Source organism: Populus trichocarpa, chromosome 5 (assembly GCF_000002775.5).
Source record: "Populus trichocarpa isolate Nisqually-1 chromosome 5, P.trichocarpa_v4.1, whole genome shotgun sequence".
In the NCBI taxonomy this organism is placed as follows: domain Eukaryota; kingdom Viridiplantae; phylum Streptophyta; class Magnoliopsida; order Malpighiales; family Salicaceae; genus Populus; species Populus trichocarpa.
Genome location: NC_037289.2, coordinates 21,016,639 through 21,038,014, shown reverse-complemented (window position 1 = coordinate 21,038,014; position 21,376 = coordinate 21,016,639). Strand labels below are relative to the sequence as shown.

Here is a 21,376-nt window from a genome sequence, read left to right as displayed (position 1 = left end):
TGATGAAACTTCAAACTTTCCAAAAAAGTCCCATGTCACTTGCTAATTTTTACACCCCAGATTCTCTACAACATTTACCAGTAACATGTTTCTATGAGTCATCATTATCAGCTGACGATTCATTAGCAGACTTCTTCCAAGACTGATCATTTTCCCTTATTAGCTATGTACCCTTAATTTATAATCAAAGTCATGGCCTTGACCAACTAAGCACACGACGCAAGCATTCATCGAACACAGTATATGTATATATATACTTGAAGACCACCGCGCTAAATATCATTATATATGGTGTAAGAGAGAAGAAATAGAGAGAGAGAGAGATGGAGGCCATGACAAAGATGAGTGGCTGTATTAGTTCTGATAATTATGATAAGGATGAGGAAGTGATACTTCCGGGTTTCCGATTTCACCCCACAGATGAAGAGCTTGTTGGGTTCTATCTGCGGCGGAAGGTGGAAAAGAAACGAATTGGTATTGAACTCATCAAACAGATTGATATCTACAAATACGATCCATGGGATCTTCCAAGTAAGATGTGCTCTTTTACGTGTATAGTGTTTATCTAGATATGTTCCTCCATCACCTATAAAAGCACAGCTATATACGTAGGTCATCACCTTTTATGACTTTCTCGTTTTAATTAGCTACAGAGAAACCACAGAAGTACTCTTCTTTCATTTTTCACTTGTGAGCAATCACATCTGTGTTTTATGCACAAAACTAGAGCTTTTCTTTGGGTATCCAAAATCAGTCTTCTGTTTAGAGGCATATTATGTTATCTTGAGATGACATATATGTATATAAGCAGAGTTACTGTGTAAGAAAACAGCACATACCTAAAATATAGTACTTCAGGTGTGTCAAGCTGCGAAACTTCAGCATGATCTCAATGGGTCTCTGACTGAAAGGAACGATATCTGGTTAAGCAATTAGATATTTTGAAATCATTTTGTTTGTTTTTTGAGATATTTATCCGTGGTTAGTACATAGAAGAGAAAGGGTGTAAGGTCTGCTTTTTGCAAGGCAATCCAACCCTACCTCGAAAGTTTTCTATTTGCTGTCTTTTTAACCTTCCTATGATGTATGGTATAGAAGGATCTCTTATCGAGGGATCATAAAAACCTTGGAGTCACTACAGTTATCTCAAACTGATCCATTATATCTTCCTTTTTTCTAATGTTTAAAACATAAGCTTGTCCATCTTGACAAGAAGAAGCAACAAGAATAAGAAACTGCAGCATAAAAAGGTTCCCATGGTGGATTTGTTGATATCGGATATATGGCAGCAACTCGCTCCTGCCGCTCTACCGGATATCAGTCGATATCCTGCCATGTGGCCGGATATGAATCATTTACTTTTAGTTACGCAAGACATTCATTTGTAATTGCAAAAAATAATTGAGGGATGAGGTGAAAATTTTGCGAAAAAGGACACTAGAAGAGAAGCAGAGAACGTGCTAGAATCGCGATATTGCCTTGTTGTTAGCTCATAATTCTAATACTAATTTCCTCCTGTATTAGCAGGTATATAAAAATGTAATTAAAAAATAAAAGTATCTAAATCTTGCACTGTTTCCCTCCATGATCAGAATCTGCTTTCAGATTTTAGTGTAAAGCTATGATTTAAATTAGCAGATAAATGCATATTTTAATTCACCTACATTCTGATAATATCATTGGCTTGGCTCTAACTTTCTGTTTTCTTATTCTTGTTAAGTTAGCACTGCAGAGGACAAAGAGTGGTATTTCTTCTGCTTAAGAGGGAGAAAGTACAGGAACAGCGTAAGACCTAATAGGGTGACACGATCTGGATTTTGGAAGGCCACTGGTATTGACAAGCCCATATATTCAGACAAAGAAACACATGAGTGCATCGGTCTCAAGAAATGCTTGGTATACTACCGGGGAAGTGCTGGAAAAGGCACAAAAACTGATTGGATGATGCATGAATTTCGCCTTCCACCAAACGGGAAGACTACAAATCCCCTCAACGCTAGGAACATTGCGCAAGAAGCTGTAAGTTTTCTAAAATTAATCCACTTCCTTCCTCATCAATATAGTTTTTCATAAGTATTCTCACCATTTTTTATGCTGCCACAGGAAATTCCCCCTAAAGATTAAGGGAGTTCTAATTAATTATTAATCTCGTTATCTGTAGTTAATGTGATGCATTTTAAAAGCATATATATATATATATATATATGCTGTATATATATTATGGATAATTATATAGATATTTTCTTTGTAAAAACTATTACTGCAACTTTTTGAGTTCAAATAACTTGGTTAAATTTTCATAATTTTTATTGATCAAAAAATTATGAGTTTCAATCACATTATTTTTATTCTAATTAATATACATGAAGGAGTGGAGAATAATATAAAAATTATTACTCATTTATCAATTTAAATTTTTAGGTTGAGATCACATATGAATATATTATTTTCTATTTTTTTTACATTTTTAATTGCTTTTAATATTTAAATTATAATTTTTTTATGCATAAAAATACTAATTACCCTAAAATAAGAATGTTGAATACATAAATTAAATATAATCTCACGTGTGAGACTCACTCGTACCCATTGCTGAAATATATAAATCAATGAAATTAATTAATGAGGTGATGGCTAGTGCATTCATGATGATAATAGCAGTGTATGGACACCAATTTTTAAGGGTTTTTTTCTTTTTTCGAATTTCGTACTCTTCTTTTTTGGAAGTCAAACTGTGGAAGAGACCTTTAAAAGGGTACCTGCAGTCAATAGGGAACACCGCGATGTCTTCAATAGTTCGAAATGCATGGAGTATTTATTTCAGTTGCCAAAGAAGGAAAATTCAAATTTCTTCAGCTGACTCTTTTCGTGGCTATGCAGGAGGTTTGGACACTCTGTCGAATTCTGAAACGAATCCCATCCTACAAAAAGTACGTAGCTGCAGTACCAGCAACTGAACAAAAACCCATTAACTGTGATTCAAATTCAAAATCATGCAGCTTTGAATCTGAAACCAGTACTGAGCAGGATGTAAGTTTTGGAGACTCATTTGTTCAAAGAAATGAAAGGAAGCCTGTCACCATAGACCAAGTTGACCATGAAAGGAATAACCTTTTTATGGGTGGTCAATATGATTCAGTAACTGAAGCTCCATTTACAGCAGCTTACCAGGGCTTTCGGAACACAGGTATTGGAGATGATTTCTTCGTTAATGGAAACTGGGATGACCTAAGAACAGTGGTTGAGCTAGCCATCGATCCAGCTCAAGTTCCTGACGAATGTAGATGGTAGATATATGTACTTTTCTTTCCTATGATTAGGGATTTAGAAACTCTAAAAGCATACGATGGCTTAGTATTAAATTTTTTACATTTTTTTTTTCTAAGTTTAACCGAACTGGTGTCTTATATGCAGATTTCACCTTTCCTTTCCTTTTATTTTATTTTTTGGTTGGATTTATAAGCTTTCATGGCTATCTTAAAAAACTACATGCAATGGGGTTGGGGGGTAATAAAATCACTAGGCAGACCGAGTTGATGTGGATTGATTTGTGGATGACTTGATGGCTGATGCAAGGAATCACACTATTATTAATTATTATTATTATTTACTGTTGCTTTGAGTTTTCATGAAGTGATTGGTTTGATAAACGGAACGTATGGTCCAAATCCATGCATTAATTTTTCTCACCTGTCTCATTCCGAGAATTAATATGTAAGGTCAATCTGTCGGACTTTGATGAATACAGTTTTCATTTTCTTATATATTTTTTTATTTTAAATTAGAATTTCATTTTCATGCATTCCCATGATTTGGTGAATTTTTCAGTTGTATTGACCAAGTATGGAATAACTCAACTGAAAAAAATATTATTTTTAGATGGTTATATATTTCCTTCTCTCATTGATGGAAAAAGAAACAGTTTCTTTGGTCATTAGCCCAAATAGATTCGGCAACACCAAAAACAGCTAGAACAAAAAAATGGGCATATAGTTCCAAGATAGAAAAGAGAGTAAAAGAAAGAAAAGAAAAAAAAAAAAATGTCGAGTGCACACTGTAGCTACGGTCAATACATGCACGGCACACTTGGAAAAATCTAATAACATAAAAAAAAAAGTTCATTATCAAAGTTAAAGGTGAGTCATATTCATCACCTAAAAATAATGGGTGTGACTCACATGCTAGCATATATGATGCACATACCAACTAAAATTTTATTCTTGTCTTGTTTAGTTCATGTTCAAATTCAGTCATACATGAGCTCAAATGGACTAGTACTTACCAGTCTATGGGTAAGCCTAAATGGGCTAACATATCTATTCAGGCGAAGCCTAAACAAACTTGCCATAGATTAGCAATCCTGTCCATGGCACCATAGTCTTTCCAATAGCCACTCAAAGTGACGAGCTCTAAAAAAGTCAGTATAATGTCACATTTTTTCAACATATACATAGATTTTTAGTGCGATGTCTATATTTTTCGTTAATGGTTATTTCCTATCAACATGTCTCCTTGAAATGTTACATGCAAGAAAAAAAAAATTATTTTCCATTATTACTTCACTCTCCTTGAGATAAAATAACTTAATCAAGGTTTATAAATCCCACTAGTTATTAGGTAAACAATTCATTCACAACACAAACATTTAGAGCAGTAAAGTAGATCATATCAGCTTACAGAGCCACATTGCTCGATCTTACCTTGTTCCTGCTCCCCTCTTCACATAGTTTTCTCCGACTTCTTACATTAATTTTTTTGCTTAACATACTCATGTTTTACTATATTTACTAACTTAATTATTAGAAAATTCTCTATTATAATAAGAGACTTATTTTTACAAGAGAGCTCGTGAAAATCATCCTATCACTTTACTAATAAGTAGTTAAGCCCAATTACTCTATCCGTCAAAGGTATGGCCATGAAAAACCCAATCAATTTAAAATTTCCACGACTTCATCACCCATAAAATTCTATCTCCATTCCGACAAGGTTTAAAACCACGTGTGTTTCAAACTCAATTTTCTCATGCCTTGTTTCCTTTCTCTTGCGCAAATTACACAAAGCCATTAATTCTCCATTAAACAACCATTTGAAATAGCTAATTTATTTTTACATGAGCAAGTAGAGTTGTTTTGTTACCTCTCTTGGACATGAACTAATATCTCTACATCTAACAAAGAGGCTAGGCTAGGCTAGGCTGGCAGGCGTGGAAGAATAATGACAGGGAGGCAATGGAAATGATATAGAACCGTAATTTGGGAGGCTCAAGCTTTTCTCTATCGTAAGTACCAATACTAATAAGTAAATTATGAACTCCTTAGTTATATATTGATTATTATATATTTAATATAAAACTAACATTATAATATACTACCAAATACTAATAAGTAAATTCACCTCAACTCTAATTAAACAAAATACCAATATTAACAAAATTATTAGTTTCTAAAAAGTAGACTATTTTTAGAACAAAGTTTAAAATATAGGCAAATCTTGTTTATCAATTTTTCTTATTTATACATCACTTGAAATCCTAGATAAGATAAAAATAATTTTATATAATTCAAAGAATAAACAAATTAATTTAGTTATAATTATAAAAAAATTGTATAATTTGAAGTTAGAAAAACTCAAATTTATTCATTTATAAATAACTCTACACAATGTATTAGCACTATTAGTAGTTAGAAAAGGATATTATACATTAGTTAAATAGTACACGAGCAGCATGTCAAGAAACTAGTAGAGAAAAGGAAGAAGAGAGAAAATTATGCCTTTGATTATGGCATGCAGGCCTTATAGATTGGCTATGGTCCAAGGAGCTAAACAGATTGGTATAAATATAGGCCCTTTATTATACTTTAATACAAGGGTGGGGCTAACCCTATTAATCCTAATGAAAGGGAAAGGAATACACAGAAAGTATTTGTGGCAAACGATCAAAGACAAGGAGCTATCCATTCGCCGATTTTAGCATCGTAGCCTGAAGATTTAGAAATGTAGAATTGTGTTAAGGGTTGACCTTAACAAGGATGGTCAGTGGTCGAGAAATGGAGATTGAGAGTTCGGAGAGGGAGAGGGAGAGAGAGAGAGATTGTTTCTGCAATTTACAAACAAGTTCGACCACTTAAACAAGTTCGACCACTTAAATATCAACCATATTGCAACAACCCTATTCTTTTTTTTTTATTATTATTCATAATCTTACTTTCTAAAATAGCCATAGGATTCACCTTGATTTTTCTTGATTCATCTTTTACTAGAAAAGTTAAAATTTCTTTTTATTTTTGTATTTCAAAAAAGTTTTTGAAAAAAATTGAATTTTTTTTTATTTTTTTCTTTGTTTTAAATTAATATTTTTTTGGTATTTTTAAATCATTTTGATGTGCTGATGTCAAAAATAATTTTTAAAAAATAAAAAATATATTATTTTAATATATTTTTAAATGAAAAACACTTTAAAAAATAACCGCAATTATATTCTTAAAAAGATACCATGTCATTGCTTCCAATCTTCTTCTTTAACAAGGAAACATGAAACATTGGTTGGATGTTAGTTATTTCTGGTTACAAAAGTTTATATGCCAGAACCCTAATCTTTTGAATGACTTTATAGGGACCAAAATTCTACGGGTTCGGCTTTATATTCCTTTTAAAACCCACAGTTGCCTGTCTATATATATGATTGTAACTTTTTAAACATCAAATATCCCACCATGAATTCTCTTTTCACCCTTCCTTTGTCAACCACTTTTTTCATCATATTCCTTCCCACATCTAACTGTCTTTGTAAATTATGATTCATTTGTTCTCTTTTCTGCAACATTTCTCCAACTCATGTCATAATATAATAGTATTCTCTAGTCGCAACATTTCTGTAGTTAGTCACACCATTTCTGTAGTTGGAGGTGGATAACCATACATAGCATGAAAAATGCTCATTTTGATGGTGGAATGCTACTTAGAATTATACCATCATTGTCATGAACAACAATATTTAGAATTATTCATAGACATAGCATGTTTCCCAAAAATGATTTACCCTTTCAGACTATCCATTAGACTAGAGGTTATAAGTTGAGCTTATAAATAACTTAGCACCTAACAACTAAATCGGTAAACACCTTGTCAATGCCAATTACAATAGTGGTTGTTAACAAACCATGAAACTTATAAAAATAATTTAAGAATATCTAAGCTACCATCTGAGTAGTTATAAGTGGTAAGAGCTTGGGATCAAGAGGTTTGCTCCCTCTGTGGTCTCAGGTTCGAGTCCTGTGGTTGCTCATATGATGGCCACTGGAGGCTTACATGGTCGTTAACTTCAAGGCCCGTGGGATTAGTCGAGGTGCGCGCAAGCTGGCCCGGATACCCACGTTAAACTAAAAAAAAAAATGTAATAAAACAATGAAGTGACTATATATTATAAACTTGTCTAGAATAACCAATATAGTGCCGTTGCCTTTAGACTTTGGTAGCCCTTTTCTTGATCTCCATAACCACGTGTTTATCTATGAAGCTATGGGTATTATCACTATTAATAAGAATTATAAGGTTCTCGTTTTGTTAATTTCCTTGTATTATGAGCATAAGTATTAGCCAATGTGTTAAGAGATAAGCCATACTGATCCACCTAATCCTCTTGAGCTTATTATTTCCCTCATCTACTTCTAGAAAATCCTCACTTTTTTCTACACCATTCATCGTATCCAAGTTCTTCAAATTATATTGATGGCCTCATACAAATTTCTCCCGATATTTATAATACTGTCTTAATTTTCTCTTTTGTTCATGTAAGGTTCCATGTAATCGTTTTCCTTCTACTGTAAAATTAGTTCTTGCATTATAAGGAGTTTTGAAAGATGAGTTACTTGGTGGTTTTCCATTATTGAAAGGAGGAGATATTTTGGGTAACATTATATTCTTCCTCGCTAAGCATGTTTAGATCGATCCTTTTGCCACGTTGCTTAATCAAATGCTTGTATCAATGTTGCAAGCTTCAATATCTTCAATGTTAGTTTGATACCATCTTCGAGACCATTGATACAGCTTGATATAAAGTATAATTATAGTAGTGAAGGATTCAAGATGCTCATTAAAGATTTGAGCTCCTCAAACCTTTCAACATACTTTTATACCCCTTTCTCTTACACCAACTTGTTGAGTTCTTCCATTACATCGTCCTTGCTGCCAAGTCTTGTACAAATGGATCGAACAAACTCCACCCAGTTAGTAAGGTCGATCTCCTATCAAAAAGCCTTCAAACCAAACTTCTACTTTGCATTCAAGTAAAGTGAAGATATTTCAACCCAGTGGTGAACTGCGGTGAAACAAAACTTGAAATATTTTCTACATTTCATAATCCATCCCGTGGATTGTCTCCATGAAATTTAGTTAGCTATATTTTAGGTAAAGCCACATTGTATATACCATTATGGCCTTCATTGATTCTCACATATTCATCTCGATTATGATTCATCTGTAGACAAACCACGCCTCTTGTATTAGCATGGTTCCTTCTTTCCTTCTCTGATTCCCTTCCATCCATGAATGTTTGAATGGTACGTAGCCATCAAAGTTTCCATTTGTGCATTGAGTTGCTCATTCCATTTAACTTGCTCCTGCCATTGCCTCTTATTTTAATTCCATGAATCCTACAATTCTTGATGAAGAACTTGTATTCTCTCATCCAATTGTCTACCGTGCACTTCCAAAGCTGACTTTGTTGTTTTCCACTATTATTTTTGTTTCCTCCTGCAATAGCCTTGAATTCATGGCTCTGATATCAATTTACTAAGGTTTGACCTTCACAAAAATAGTTGGTGGTCGAGAAATCGAGATTGAGAGTTAGAGAGAGAGGAGGGAGGGAGATTGTTCTTGCAGTTTACAAAAAAAAAAAAATTATTGTTATTACTTGCCTTCTCATTTACGACACTATCAAGTTTGTAACAAATTGCAGCGCCAACTCCAAGGCTTTTAGTGCATAGTTCAACTAAATCCAAATTTTCTTAGCTAAACTAGCAAAGAAACTGCACCTGGTGCAACTGGATGTGCTTCGTTAAATGATTTCATTTAATGAGGGAAATCTTTGGGTAACAACGCATGTAAAAGCAACAAAAACCCAATCAAGCAACAAAAGAGATCAACATCTTTAAGAAAAAAAATGCATTTAACACTCAGAACTAACAAGCTCTTTACACAAACATAAAAAAGGGATTATTGTTATGCCCTCAAAAACATTGACGAATGGGCAGCTGTATTCTTTAACAAAGATACAAAGTCAATCACAACAATGACGACTGGAAAATATATGGTTGGGACAAGAAGGTTCAGATTTCAGAACAACGCTCTGTACACGCGTATCATAGATGGACTATTTTGAAGCTCTCAAATACATTCCAGGAAAGCTCTGGATGTATCCTTCATTGAAGATACAGGGTGATATAACAAGCAATGGCGTCCAACCAGCCAGCGGATGAAAGACATACCTCGAGAAGTTTTAGGATTTTACTGTTAATTGACTTCAAATAGCATGCCATTCCCTACCTTTAAAGATTGATGTCCGCTGTAGAACATGCAAGATTAAACATCAAGCCTGATGATAGGTGTTGGCTCCTTGCTCATGATGATTATTTACAGGTGCCCTAACAACAGGAATATCCAGGCTGCTTCCATCTATCTCCGGTGCAACTTCTCTGACATCAGCTATTGTTGACTCTGTTGCCTGAATATCGCTCCATTCAGCATCTTCAACTGGCCGGGGGTTGCTTTGATCCACTGCCATGTGCACAACATTCTCCCCAGCAGCTGGGACAGCTCTAGAAACACTAAGACAAGCTTTATCAACATTCTCATCTGACAAGTCTACATGCTTAGTCAGGGGAAGAGTGCTGTCAACAACATTTGGAGTCTCCATTTTCTCCTTGAAAACTTGCTTTGTATCTTTGTGCTGCCTGTTGAGGGAATGGTATATCAATTTTGTCTATCTTAGCAAGTTTCAAGTACAATATTTTTTTTAATTTCCCCTTTCATGGGCTGAAAATGCTGATGACAAAATGCAGAAAAGAAACGACGAGGTACATTAGCAGAAGCAGTACAATGACAAAATCCAAGAGTGAAATATACAGATTTACGTCTCCTAAAGGCTAATATAAGATGATTTCAAAACATCAAAAAATGAAAAAAGGGGCAGTAATCTTTCTATTGGGTTAGAAGGGATCAGATGTCAAACCTTTGAAGTTGTGCCTGTAACATATTCACGTATGCTAGAAGCTCTTCCTTCTCCTTCACAGCAGCTGCCTCTCTCTGTGCAACCTCCTTTATTCTAGCTTCAGCATCTGCTTCTGCAACTCTTGCCTTCTCCTCTGCTCTAACAACAGCTCCTTCCAATATCAGAGCACGGTCTCTGGCTTTTGCAATCTCAGAACGCCATAAATTTGCCTCCTGGATGGCAGAGTCTCTCTGCCTGATCAGTTGATCTCTTTCCTTACTCAGAGTCACAACCTTTTCTTCATACTCTTTTAACTACACACATCCATAAATGAAAGCCCACATAAACAAACTGAAACTGACATCCTAAATTGTACGTAGGCATTAGCTCTCATTTCGCAATGATACACACATTAATCAAACTGCATCTCGAAAGAGAGAATATGGTCTTGAAGAGGGATTTGCTTTTGCTAACACATCCCATATGGTTTACATATATATATATATATATATATATATATATGTAGCCTTTGGACTATAGAATGAACCATTGAAAAAGGCGAGATTACTAGTACCTTCAACATGGATGACTCCAGCTGCTTTTCTGAAGCTTTTGATAACCGCTCAATTTCAGCACAAACAATTCTTCTCTGTTCATCCATAGTATGAGCAGAAGATGCTGCAGCCTCAGCAGCTTCAGCTGTCTCAGATAGTTTATCTGCTATGTCTTTTATTATTGAGTCACGAGCACGAATATCTCGAGCCAGATTCTGTAATTCCTCATCCTTGACTCTCAGCGTCTCCTGTAAAATATTCTCGCTTTAGAAACCAAGTCCATGTGGAATGAATAGTCAAATAAACTTAATGTTTGGCATCAGGAAGCCACAGGTTGGAAACATGCCAACCTAGCCTAGGCAGGTGTTGTACAGCATGTAGTTTATATATAGTGCAAGGATAGTTAGTTGATTCTCAAAAGAAAAGGACGCGTAGGGTTCTCTAGGCACAAATTTCCATGTAAGACCATAACAAAGCCAGCCACTTTGACTTTTAAAGAAAAATTACTATTTATTATTATTCCTAACATGAAATTTGTTAAACACTCAATAATATTAGGGTAAAAATGTTCAAGACTTTGAAAACAACTTCTTGTTTGCGGGAGTAAGCAAGTGTTATAACAGTAAGTTGTTTAGCAAGTATGATGAGGACATCAAATCCAATACATGATTCACATATTCGTATGATCTATGATGATGGAAGATAGCTCAACTCTTGTATTATTGGATTTTATTTAGGTTTATTTATTGGCTTAATTTAGTTATTGTTTTATTTAGGTTTATTTATTGGACTTAATTTACTTATTATTGGATATTTTATTTGGTGGGATATAAACCCAATTATTTGTTCTAGTTAGGGTTTCAGTATTTATATCTTATTTTTCTAAATGTTAGACAGTTTTGATTAATTGAATAAAAATTTATAGAGTTGCAACTTCTCAACCCCTATTCTTTCTCTTCTTTAGCTTTTTTTTTTTTCGCTGTTTTTTCTTAGCTTATTACTACATCTTCAAATCTTTTTTGTCCCGTATCAACCTTGGTATCAAAGCTTAGGTTTTTAATTGTTATTATAGTTAATCGATCTTTTAGAGCTTGTGAAAATCCTTAAAATTCAACATAGTTCCTAAGCCCTAGAAATTGTGTAGAATCATCAACATTTGAAGAAAAACTAATTTGTCTGTTTACAACCCAAATCTAAAGAATAAAAAAAGTTACCCTCGCTCAGCTATGTCATCAAACTGCCATGTTTGCGCCACGCAATCACACCACCACATCAGTGACATGTCAACGCACTACCACGTCAATGCACGTCAACAACATCACACTGCATTGTCATGTCAGCCATCATTGCCACGTCAGCAATAGTACCTTCCAACATCTTCCCACCAAGCAATCTAGTCAGTAAATAAGTTTACCTTTTAATACGTTGAATTTCATTGTATTGGTATTACACTTGTTATTCAAATTATCAGTGACCTTTTGTGCCTAAAAAAAAAAACTCTCCTTGCATTACACCCTTATATATTTGCCCACTTTATATATTGTCATTCAAATTTTGTCATTGGACTTTTTTATTAATTGTGGAGCTTATCGAAATTAGTAAAAAGTTGTGACTTTTATTTGATTAATCATTTACACTTGAAGGTCTAACAGTGCCTACTTAAAATTTCTCTGGTGTTTTCTGTTCTTGATTAATCTCCACATTAAAAATAAAAATGGAATTAGCTTTATTTTTGTATTGTGATTTCACTTGTAGAAATCATATATGATCTCAATTCCATTTCTAAGTTAGTGTTGCATGCATTTGTGTCATGATCATCTAGTGTCAAACCTTAAGTCTTACACTTACTGTGGACCCAACCCTTAGTGAAACTCTCAAGGTCATTTGAGGGGAACTCTAAACTCAGATGACGAATATGTCTAAAAGAGTTGAACCCCTGGAGAGTTCTCGAATAAAGCACCCAAAGACAAGTAAAAATTACAACAATAATCACTAATAAGGAAGTTCACCATGAGCGTCACCAATATAACTATCATTTAGGTTACTCTACATATGATGACCTTGATGAGCAAGTCACGAGCCCTAACAAAATAAAAGCTTCCACTTTTGACGATCGTCATGATCCTTGGGTCATTGATATGTGGATTCGTAACATGAATCAATTCTTTGTGTGACATAACTTGTCTGATAATAAAAGAGTTAAATTTGCTAAGATGATGCTCATTGATAGCCCAACTTTATTGGGGAGATGTTGATTGTTTAGAGATGAGAGGTAAACCTCTCATAACTAATTGGACCAAAATGAAACAAGAATTACAGGAGAAATACCTACCCCGGTTTTATAGGAATAAACTCTTAGACCAATGGAACAATATAAAGCAGGGGAACAAGTATGTCAATGAAAGATGTCCTTTGAAAACTAGTCATAAATTATAAGTGAATAGTGAAACTAAACTTTGATATTAGCTCTACTTTTTACATAAAGAACCTCGATATATATAAAACACAACAGTCTATCTCTAATGATCCTTTTGAGACTCTTGCCCTATTATCATTATCTTTGGCACAAAATGAACATATTAATGTTACTTTGGATGGACAAGTTGTTTTTACTATGGATGATAAACTTCAATGAATCCTAGTATATGAGATAGACGACTAGATTCAAACTATACTTGGATTACCAAAGAGACATCACAACAGCTTGATCCTTATCTTCGAAAGTGTTATTGGAGCCGCCATGAACTATACTCGACGAGGTCAAGTTCTTCCAACCCTGGAACAGTTGATGGGGACATCATACCCGAGACATGGTTCACACGTTTATATGATCTATGATGATGGAGAATAGGCCAACTCTTGTGTTATTGAATTTTATTTAGGTTTATTTATTGGGCTTAATTTAGTTATTTTTGGATATTTTATTTAATGGGCTATAAACCCAATTATTTGTTCTAGTTAGGGTTTTAGCATTTATATCTACAGATTTGATGAATTGAATCAAAATTTGTAGAGAACTTTCCAACCCCTATTCTTTTTCTTCTTCAGCTCTTTTTTCTATTTTTTAGGCTTCTTCTTCTTAACTTATTACTTCATCTTTAAATCTCTTTTGTCCCGCATCAAATTGCTATTTCAATTTCACTGTTAAAGGAAAAAAATTGAGTGCATAATTCTCATAAGCAAGCTTGTGCACACATGCTCTGCACTGAGAAGTACTTCTTCATGCATTTACACAAGCTCGGAGCACATAGCTCAGAATTTGCAGTCAATAGAGGGTAAAGGGCATGAAATTTGACACGTCTTCTAAGAGTAAACATCAAGTGGTAAACAATGCAATGGGGCACTATAGCTTAAGTTCCAAAAAATAACAAAAGGCAACCAATTTTGAATATCTATAAAGCATACTGTGTATGTTTCCCTTAATCTGGACAAAAATTGTGATATAGCAACAAAAGAACAAGAGAAATTTTGGAAATTATATACCTTCAGGATTGTCTTGTCATCCATTGGACCATCAGTTGTCCTATTATTCATCATTCCTAAAGCATTTCTTAAAGAAATCTGCATTGCTGCTTCAATTTCTTTTGAGCATTCCAGCGCTGTTGAATTGGCTGCAGCAACTACAGTGGCAACCGTTCCTAATTTTGCAGAACCATTTCCACTTAAGGAGTCCACAGCCTCTTTATGAGCCTTTAGAACCAACTGAGTAGCACTGGTTATCAGCAAGCCAAAAAAAAAATAAAAAAAAAGGAAAAAACTACTAGTAATGCAATTTTCAACATCAATCCAAATAAAGTAAAAAAAAAATGATCTCATATGATCCTTGTAAGATTGACCAAAGTAAATTCGTTACTGAACATCATTAACAAAAACATAGACCAACTAAAAGAAATTATTACAGGTAGAGAAAGGAACCTAAATGAAGAAAAGGAGGTACTGTTATATTCCCATGCTTTAGAGAAACTTGCCTCTTAGATTCTAAATCTTTCAACTATGTTGCCAGTGTTGGCATGAAGAGTTTTGAGCTGATTGTTTAACTTCTAGGGCAGCACTTGAACAGGGAATGACTTCAATAAACAGCCTATGTGAAGTACTTTAAGGGAGAAACACAAATTTGAAAGTTACTCCAATGTCACAGAGGACCAAACAAATCATCCACAAGATTATCAATGCTAGCTGGAGTAGGTTACAAGAATTATCCTTATTTCTACCCTATCCAAGACCATATGAGCCATACGATTCTAAAATACTATTTTCTTTCCCTCGCTGCTTGAAGACACACCATATGTTTGCCATTTTTTGCCTCTTCAACCTTGCACTTTTTATTCAATAGATCTACATGGAAAACTCAGACAGATTCACATTATGAGACCATCTTAAATGATTTCTTCATGAACATATATTTGACTGGTGTCACCTTTACTTTCTATTGAACTTGCTCATTTATTATATATATCTTTTCTTAGAAGCTCCAACAAATACAATAATTGGTCATCTCCAAGGTGGTATTCAAACAAATGGTATACTGTTGGGAGGGGAAAAAATGCTTTAAAAAGTGTATACTTAATTCCAAAATCTCTAACCAACATAAGGCTTGTGAAAATGTAGTTCACAATGTAGATCATCTTCATGGAAAAGGCACAGACTCCTAGAATGCTGCATTCATGTAAACTAGGACATGGACCAACAGGATGTTATTGCTTTCTAGTTTTCTAGAACAATATTTCAAACTTTACATAAATAATCAACAAATCTACGTAAAAGAATACCATCTATAATCATAGGAAAGTACGGGAACAGAAAAATATCCTTCAGCTCATTGAAAAGTCCATATTCCAAAGGCAAAACTTACTGTAAAGTTGCTACCCAAGCTCTAGCTGCACCAGGAGTCTCTGCACAGAGGAAGTAATCTTTTCTCTGGGGAGTACCAATGTCTAAATTATAGTTAAGCATGCAACTTCACCAAATTCGAATTCACCTACACTACAATGCTTTCAACTGAAGAAAATTCAAATAGGTTGGCTAACTAAGGATACAAAAACAGCATCCATCGTACTTTGGGAGCCCACTAAATCACACCAAAAGAAACAACAGTGTTAATAATCATTCAAATTAATTAATTATGAAACTAATTTCTGAAAACACGCAAAGGAACCTTAATAGATTAAAAAAAAACACCAATCTTACTTGAAGTTTACAGGAGAAACTGCGATGGTGCTATTTGCATCGAAGAGAATCGTCCCTTTCAAAGCTGGCTCATTTCTCCTAGTTCTAAAGCACAAGAAAACCAGCACAAGTTGAAGGATTGAAACATTACAGGCGAAAAGTGAAAAAAAGCGCAACATTTACTCACTTGTATTCCATTTTCCCAGTAGTTGGGTCTAAGATCACCCATCGCTCATTCCATTTCCTCAGCTAATAACGCAAAAATGAAGCAAACTAATCAATAACTTGGCAACTCCTAAAGACCCAAAAATGTCATAGTTTATTTATAATTCAACAGCCAAAGAATTCAGTCATAGCTATAATAAGGTACTGTTAAAACCAGGCTGCAATTCTTGGGTATAAACTTGAAAAGAAAATTTCCGAAATTAAAACGATTCAAAAAGTGGGAATTGCCGTACAGTTTCAGATCGCTTAAGAAGTGGGCCCTGCAACAAGTTCCTACCAGAGCCGGACGCTAATTGCCGCTTGATCTTCTCCAAACTATTCTCTGTGCCCACTGCAGGTCTCTGTTGCTGCTGCAATTAATCATAATTAAAGATTACTCATCACCGTAATCATTGATGAAAACACAGTAAAACAATTGTCGTGAATTTCATTAATTTATGATTAAAAAGAGAGAGGGACTGGACTGACCGTAGAAGCTCCGTTGGAGGCCATGGTGGGTGGAATTATAGATCGACGATTGGCAGTAAGATACGTGAAATTGAAGAAGAAATCGGAGAAATGGGTTTTTGCGATGTTTAGAATAGAAGACACCTCAGAATATAAAAATAATACCAATAAAAGTTTTACGTAGAGAGAGGGCTGTTAGGTTTCTCTACTTGACTCGCAGGTGACGCTTTTTTTTTTGTATTTGGCCTTTTTATTACTTATCACATGCGAATTGTTCAAGACTTGTCGTACAAGTATCCTTAATTTTCAAGAAACATCACAATTGTTGCAGACTTGTTATACCCGGTTTGGTCTCACAGACTAACCCGGGATTTAAGTGACAGGCCATGACCAGGTTTGCAGCTGTTAAAAACCAGACCAGCAAGTGGTCTTTCTGTTTTCATGGCGGCATTTTCCCAAAACACCGAAAAATAAAATCAATTAATAGGCTATTTACAATGTTAAATCAACGAAGCCGAAACCTGTTAGTGACCTGGTTTTTTTGTGGCAATATTTTTCCAACGAACCAAGAAATCAAATCAATTACTACCCAGTAGTAAGAGCTTGGGACCAAGAAGTTTGCTCCCTCTGTGGTCTCAGGTTCGAGCCCTGTGGTTGCTCATATGATGGCCACTGGAGGCTTACATGGTCGTTAACTTCAGGGCCCGTGGGATTAGTCGAGGTGCGCGCAAGCTGGCCCGGACACCCACGTTAAACTAAAAAAAACAAAATTACTAGGCAATTTGAAATGTTAAATCAACGGATAGTTAGGTAAACCTGTATCTTTTGAGAGCACGTCCATGAACATATGCAAGGTTTTTCCTAACAAACTAAAAATATGAAATCAATTAATTTCTAACTAGGAGGATCGCATTGTCGATTATCAAAAAAAAGGAGGATCACATTGTCCAGATAGCATTAGTATTGCCTCGCATCGCATGATATGAGGAGAATAATTGAAGGTTTTGTCTAACTCATTAAATAAACAAAATTAAGTCAACACCTAGATTTTGATAACAAAACAAAGTAAAGAAAGAAAAAAATAATTTAAAATATGCATGGCTCTTTGCATTATGATGTACATAAATTATTTGGTTATAAATTATTATGTTGTGTTGGGACTGAGGTTATTTATTTTTTTTATTATTAATGTGGGTGTCCGGGCTAACTTGCGTATACCTCGATTAATCTTACGAACCCTAAAGTTAAGTATCATATAAGCCTCCAGTGGCTCTGAGATTTGTGGGACTCGAACTGGTAAATTCTAGAAAGCAAACGCCTGACCTGACCAGTTGAGTTACACACCTTAAGGTTTCATAGTTTTTTATAATTATTGTTGCTGTGTTGTTTAAATTAAAATTATTATGAAGACCATAACTATTAAGCAATGGACAATGGAGTATTAAAATATTTATCAAACACTTACATGGTGTTTTTAATTAATGCAAAACAAGTAAAAATTATAAAAAATAGGAGGCAAAACAAATTCTTAATATTCAGACATCGGATTCAGTTTTTGATGACTTTCTTTGTGACAAATATTGTCTTTTGCTTTAATTTGAATCAATTAAATGATCATTAATCTAGGTTAAATAATTAAACGTTGTAAATTTAAAAGATAATTGATTCCTAAAAAAATGGTGTTATTTGGGTTTTCTTTTTCTTTTCTAAATATTTCACTCCACCATGGTGTAGTTGTAAAATCCCTTTGTAGTATTTATTTTTTCAACTGTTTATGAGAAATTGAAAATTAAATTAAAATTTATATTTTTTTTTTTAAAGTTTAAATAATAATTACATAAAATACTAAAAATGCTCAATCTTTTACTTAACAACAAGACACAAATCATCTTGAATTAGAATAGTAAAATGATTTTTTCATCATTTCCAAACAGGAACAATCTTTTTATCTGTCAGATTTAGTATTCATCTTGTGTGTGTATAATTTGTGTGTATCGTGTCAATATTGAGATATTTATATATTATATTGAATTACAAAAGTATCTATTAAATATTCTACATAAATATTTATATAATACAAATATATATCTTGAGTTTTGGGTTGGTTTTGATAATATTCATACCTTGTTTATTATCCATTATATAAGGTAATTGTTAAAAAAAACTCACTCATTTAAGTCGGTTGATATTTATTAAGTTCAGATTAAATTTTTATCTCTGCCAATATACATGTGCTATATTATTGATAAGATTCCAAGTTAAAATCAAACACAAAAGAAGAAGGTTTGAACATTATGGATGTGTTTTATGGTATCATTAAATTTGTTAACCAAGTAATTAATGTAAAGATGATGTTTATTCTTAACATAATGAATTAATAAATCACATACAAAAAAGTTGTGAATGTTAATTACGGACTAAAATGGAAAGTTGATCTTTCTAATAAAAAACAAAAGATAAATGTACATGTAACCTTAACTATCCTTTTTATTTTATACATTTCAATTTATTTATTTAAGAGCTTCATTCTCATTGACAAGTACATATGATTTTTATTTTTATAAATATATCATACAAATACAACTAATCTATAAAAAAACTTGTCAAAAAAAATTAAAAATAAGTTACAATAATCTTTTTAAAGTATTATGAAATTATAGAAACCATCCAAAATATTAATTGCAATCTTAAAAATAGTTAAAGTAAACTATTAGACACCACACCAAAAGCATGTCACTCAGCCAGCATCAAGCATGTCATGCAAGACGTTGGAGCCAACACCAAGCAGGACATGCAGGACGTTACAACAAGATTTGCACACCAGTCGCTTGCCACTCTGCCAGCTACAATAAGATTTGTAAATACAATAGAATAAATCTTTTGTATTCTTTATACAATAGAATAATTTTTTTGTATTTTTTCTCTCATTCTATTATAAGAGTATAGGACGATATAGTTTGTTAGAGTTTGTTATACTAAGCTGTATATAAATACAACAGTGCTCATGTAAAGAATACTATAGTGTGTAACAGTACAAGATTTAACAGTTTTACCGACGGAATTTTTCCGTCGGTGTAAGACACATATTCCATCGGTAATTATATTACCGACGGAATCAAAGACGGAAATGATCCGTCGGTGAATCGTTCGTCGGTAATGTTTTGTCCGTCGGTAAATCCGTTGGTAATAGAATTACCGATGGATTTACTGACGGAACAGACGCGTCGGTAATAATTTTTTTATTACCAACGAAATTACCGAGGGATTTACCGATGGAATTATCGACGGAAGTACCGACGGAATTACCGACGGAACTTCCGTCGGTAATTATTTAAAAACATTTAAAAAAAAATTCATTTTATAAAATTATAAAATAATTAAATTAACATAAATTAACACTGTATAATATATACTCAAAATGCTTGGAAAAAAGAATAAGAAAATCAATTAAAACAAATTTGCAACAAATAAATAAAATAAAAAAATAAATTCAACTAAAAAAATTCATATGAAAAAAATGAAGTTGCAATTGCTAAAAATTTAAAAATCCTATAAATAAATCTACTAAAAATTGATCTCATATGAAAAAAAAAATCTCACAACAACATTTATACAATTATTAAGAACAAAAACAATTAAAAATAAATAAAGAACAAAAATAGTGAAAAAAATCATGAAAAAAGAAAAATCTTACCTTAATGTAGTTGCAAGTGAAGCTAAAGAGAGAAAAAAAATTTCATTAAGCATATTAATTAAAAAAAAAAACTAAGAGGATAAAAGAAGAAAGAAGAAGAAGACATACCCAAGCATGGAGAAAAAGAGAAGGAGATGAGGAGAGAAAAGAAGAGAAAGAAATAGATAAGAAATGATATTTTTTACATAAAGTGAAGAAGAAGAAGAAGACATACCTTAATGATGTTTTTTACATATAGTGAAGAAGAAGAAGAAGAAGAAGTAGAAGAACAAGAAGAAGAATAATAATAATAAGAAACGGGTCTGTCTCTTGTGAAATAAGGACATTCAGGCTTTTTATTGGGACGCTTTACCGACGGATTTACCGACGGATAATTAAATATTAATATTTTTTAATTATTCCGTCGGTAATTCCATCGGTAATATTTAATTTAAATTTTCAATTTCGTAAAATTTTTTCAGAAACCGCCAAAAAATTACCGATGATTTTTCAATCCGTCGGTGATTCCGTCTGTAATATTTAAATGAAAATTTTAAATTAATTGAATTTTTTCAGAAAACCGCCAAATAATACCGACGACTTTTCAATCCGTCGGTGATTTACTCTCTGGAAAATACCGACGGAATATTCCGTCGGTGATTCTCTTTGTAATTAACATGATGAACAGTGTTCACAATTTACCAACAAATTTACCGACGAAATCACCGACGAAATTTATTCCGTCGGTAATTCCGTTGGTAAAAATGACACGTCATCAATTTTTTTTTGCTTTGTTTTAATTTTTTTTCCCGCGGTAATTTCCTCGGTATATACCGAGGGAATATTTCTGTCGGTAAAATCCCTCGGAAATTTACCGACGAAAATATTCTCTCGGTATTTCTGTTTGTATTTATCAATTTTCTGGTAGTGTAAAATAATTTATTATACAAAGTTATTTTCGTTCTTCATGTAAATTTTTTTTTCTTTGTCTTTTCATATCATCTTCAGTTTGCATCATAAACACTTAAAAAAAAAAAGATATCAATTAAAAATTAATTAAATAAAAGAAATCATGCGTTGTTTGGCTTAAAAAGCTATGAG

At 33.4% G+C, this 21,376-nt stretch overlaps 2 protein-coding genes across 3 annotated transcripts; one reads left to right on the top strand and one right to left on the bottom strand.

Moving 5' to 3' along the window:
* The first annotated feature begins 277 nt into the window (after positions 1-277).
* Positions 278-3,462, top strand: LOC7464813 (transcription factor JUNGBRUNNEN 1). Its single transcript, XM_002307527.3, has 3 exons — positions 278-531; positions 1,721-2,019; positions 2,881-3,462. Exons 1-3 carry the CDS (start codon positions 324-326, stop codon positions 3,289-3,291), a joined length of 918 nt encoding a protein of 305 aa, XP_002307563.1. The 5' UTR covers positions 278-323; the 3' UTR covers positions 3,292-3,462.
* A 5,688-nt stretch (positions 3,463-9,150) lies between these two features.
* On the bottom strand, positions 9,151-16,834 carry LOC7464657 (uncharacterized). Of its 2 annotated transcripts, none has more exons than XM_024601977.2 (10): positions 16,624-16,834; positions 16,389-16,502; positions 16,118-16,179; positions 15,952-16,035; positions 15,801-15,832; positions 15,617-15,698; positions 14,248-14,476; positions 10,785-11,012; positions 10,232-10,524; positions 9,151-9,953 (listed from the first exon to the last, which is right to left on the bottom strand). In XM_024601977.2, exons 1-10 carry the CDS (start codon positions 16,645-16,647, stop codon positions 9,590-9,592), a joined length of 1,512 nt encoding a protein of 503 aa, XP_024457745.1. In that variant the 5' UTR covers positions 16,648-16,834; the 3' UTR covers positions 9,151-9,589. The 2 variants fall into 2 exon arrangements, with proteins under 2 accessions (XP_024457745.1, XP_006383655.2); XM_006383593.3 differs by having other exon boundaries at positions 16,389-16,505; positions 16,624-16,833.
* Between the last annotated feature and the right edge of the window lie 4,542 nt (positions 16,835-21,376).

Bases quoted from the DNA above. Each gene is read 5' to 3' on its own strand.
- LOC7464657 (XM_006383593.3), bottom strand. From the start codon at position 16,647: ATGGCCTCCAACGGAGCTTCTACG. The intron at 15,699-15,800 runs GTATCCTTAGTT...ACTATAATTTAG, and splicing joins GTACGATGGATGCTGTTTTT to ACATTGGTACTCCCCAGAGA. The intron at 9,954-10,231 runs GTTTGACATCTG...TTCCCTCAACAG, and splicing joins TTACAGGCACAACTTCAAAG to GCAGCACAAAGATACAAAGC.
- LOC7464813 (XM_002307527.3), top strand. From the start codon at position 324: ATGGAGGCCATGACAAAGATGAGTGGCTGTATTAGTTCTGATAATTAT. The intron at 532-1,720 runs GTAAGATGTGCT...ATTCTTGTTAAG, and splicing joins CGATCCATGGGATCTTCCAA to TTAGCACTGCAGAGGACAAA. The intron at 2,020-2,880 runs GTAAGTTTTCTA...GTGGCTATGCAG, and splicing joins GGAACATTGCGCAAGAAGCT to GAGGTTTGGACACTCTGTCG.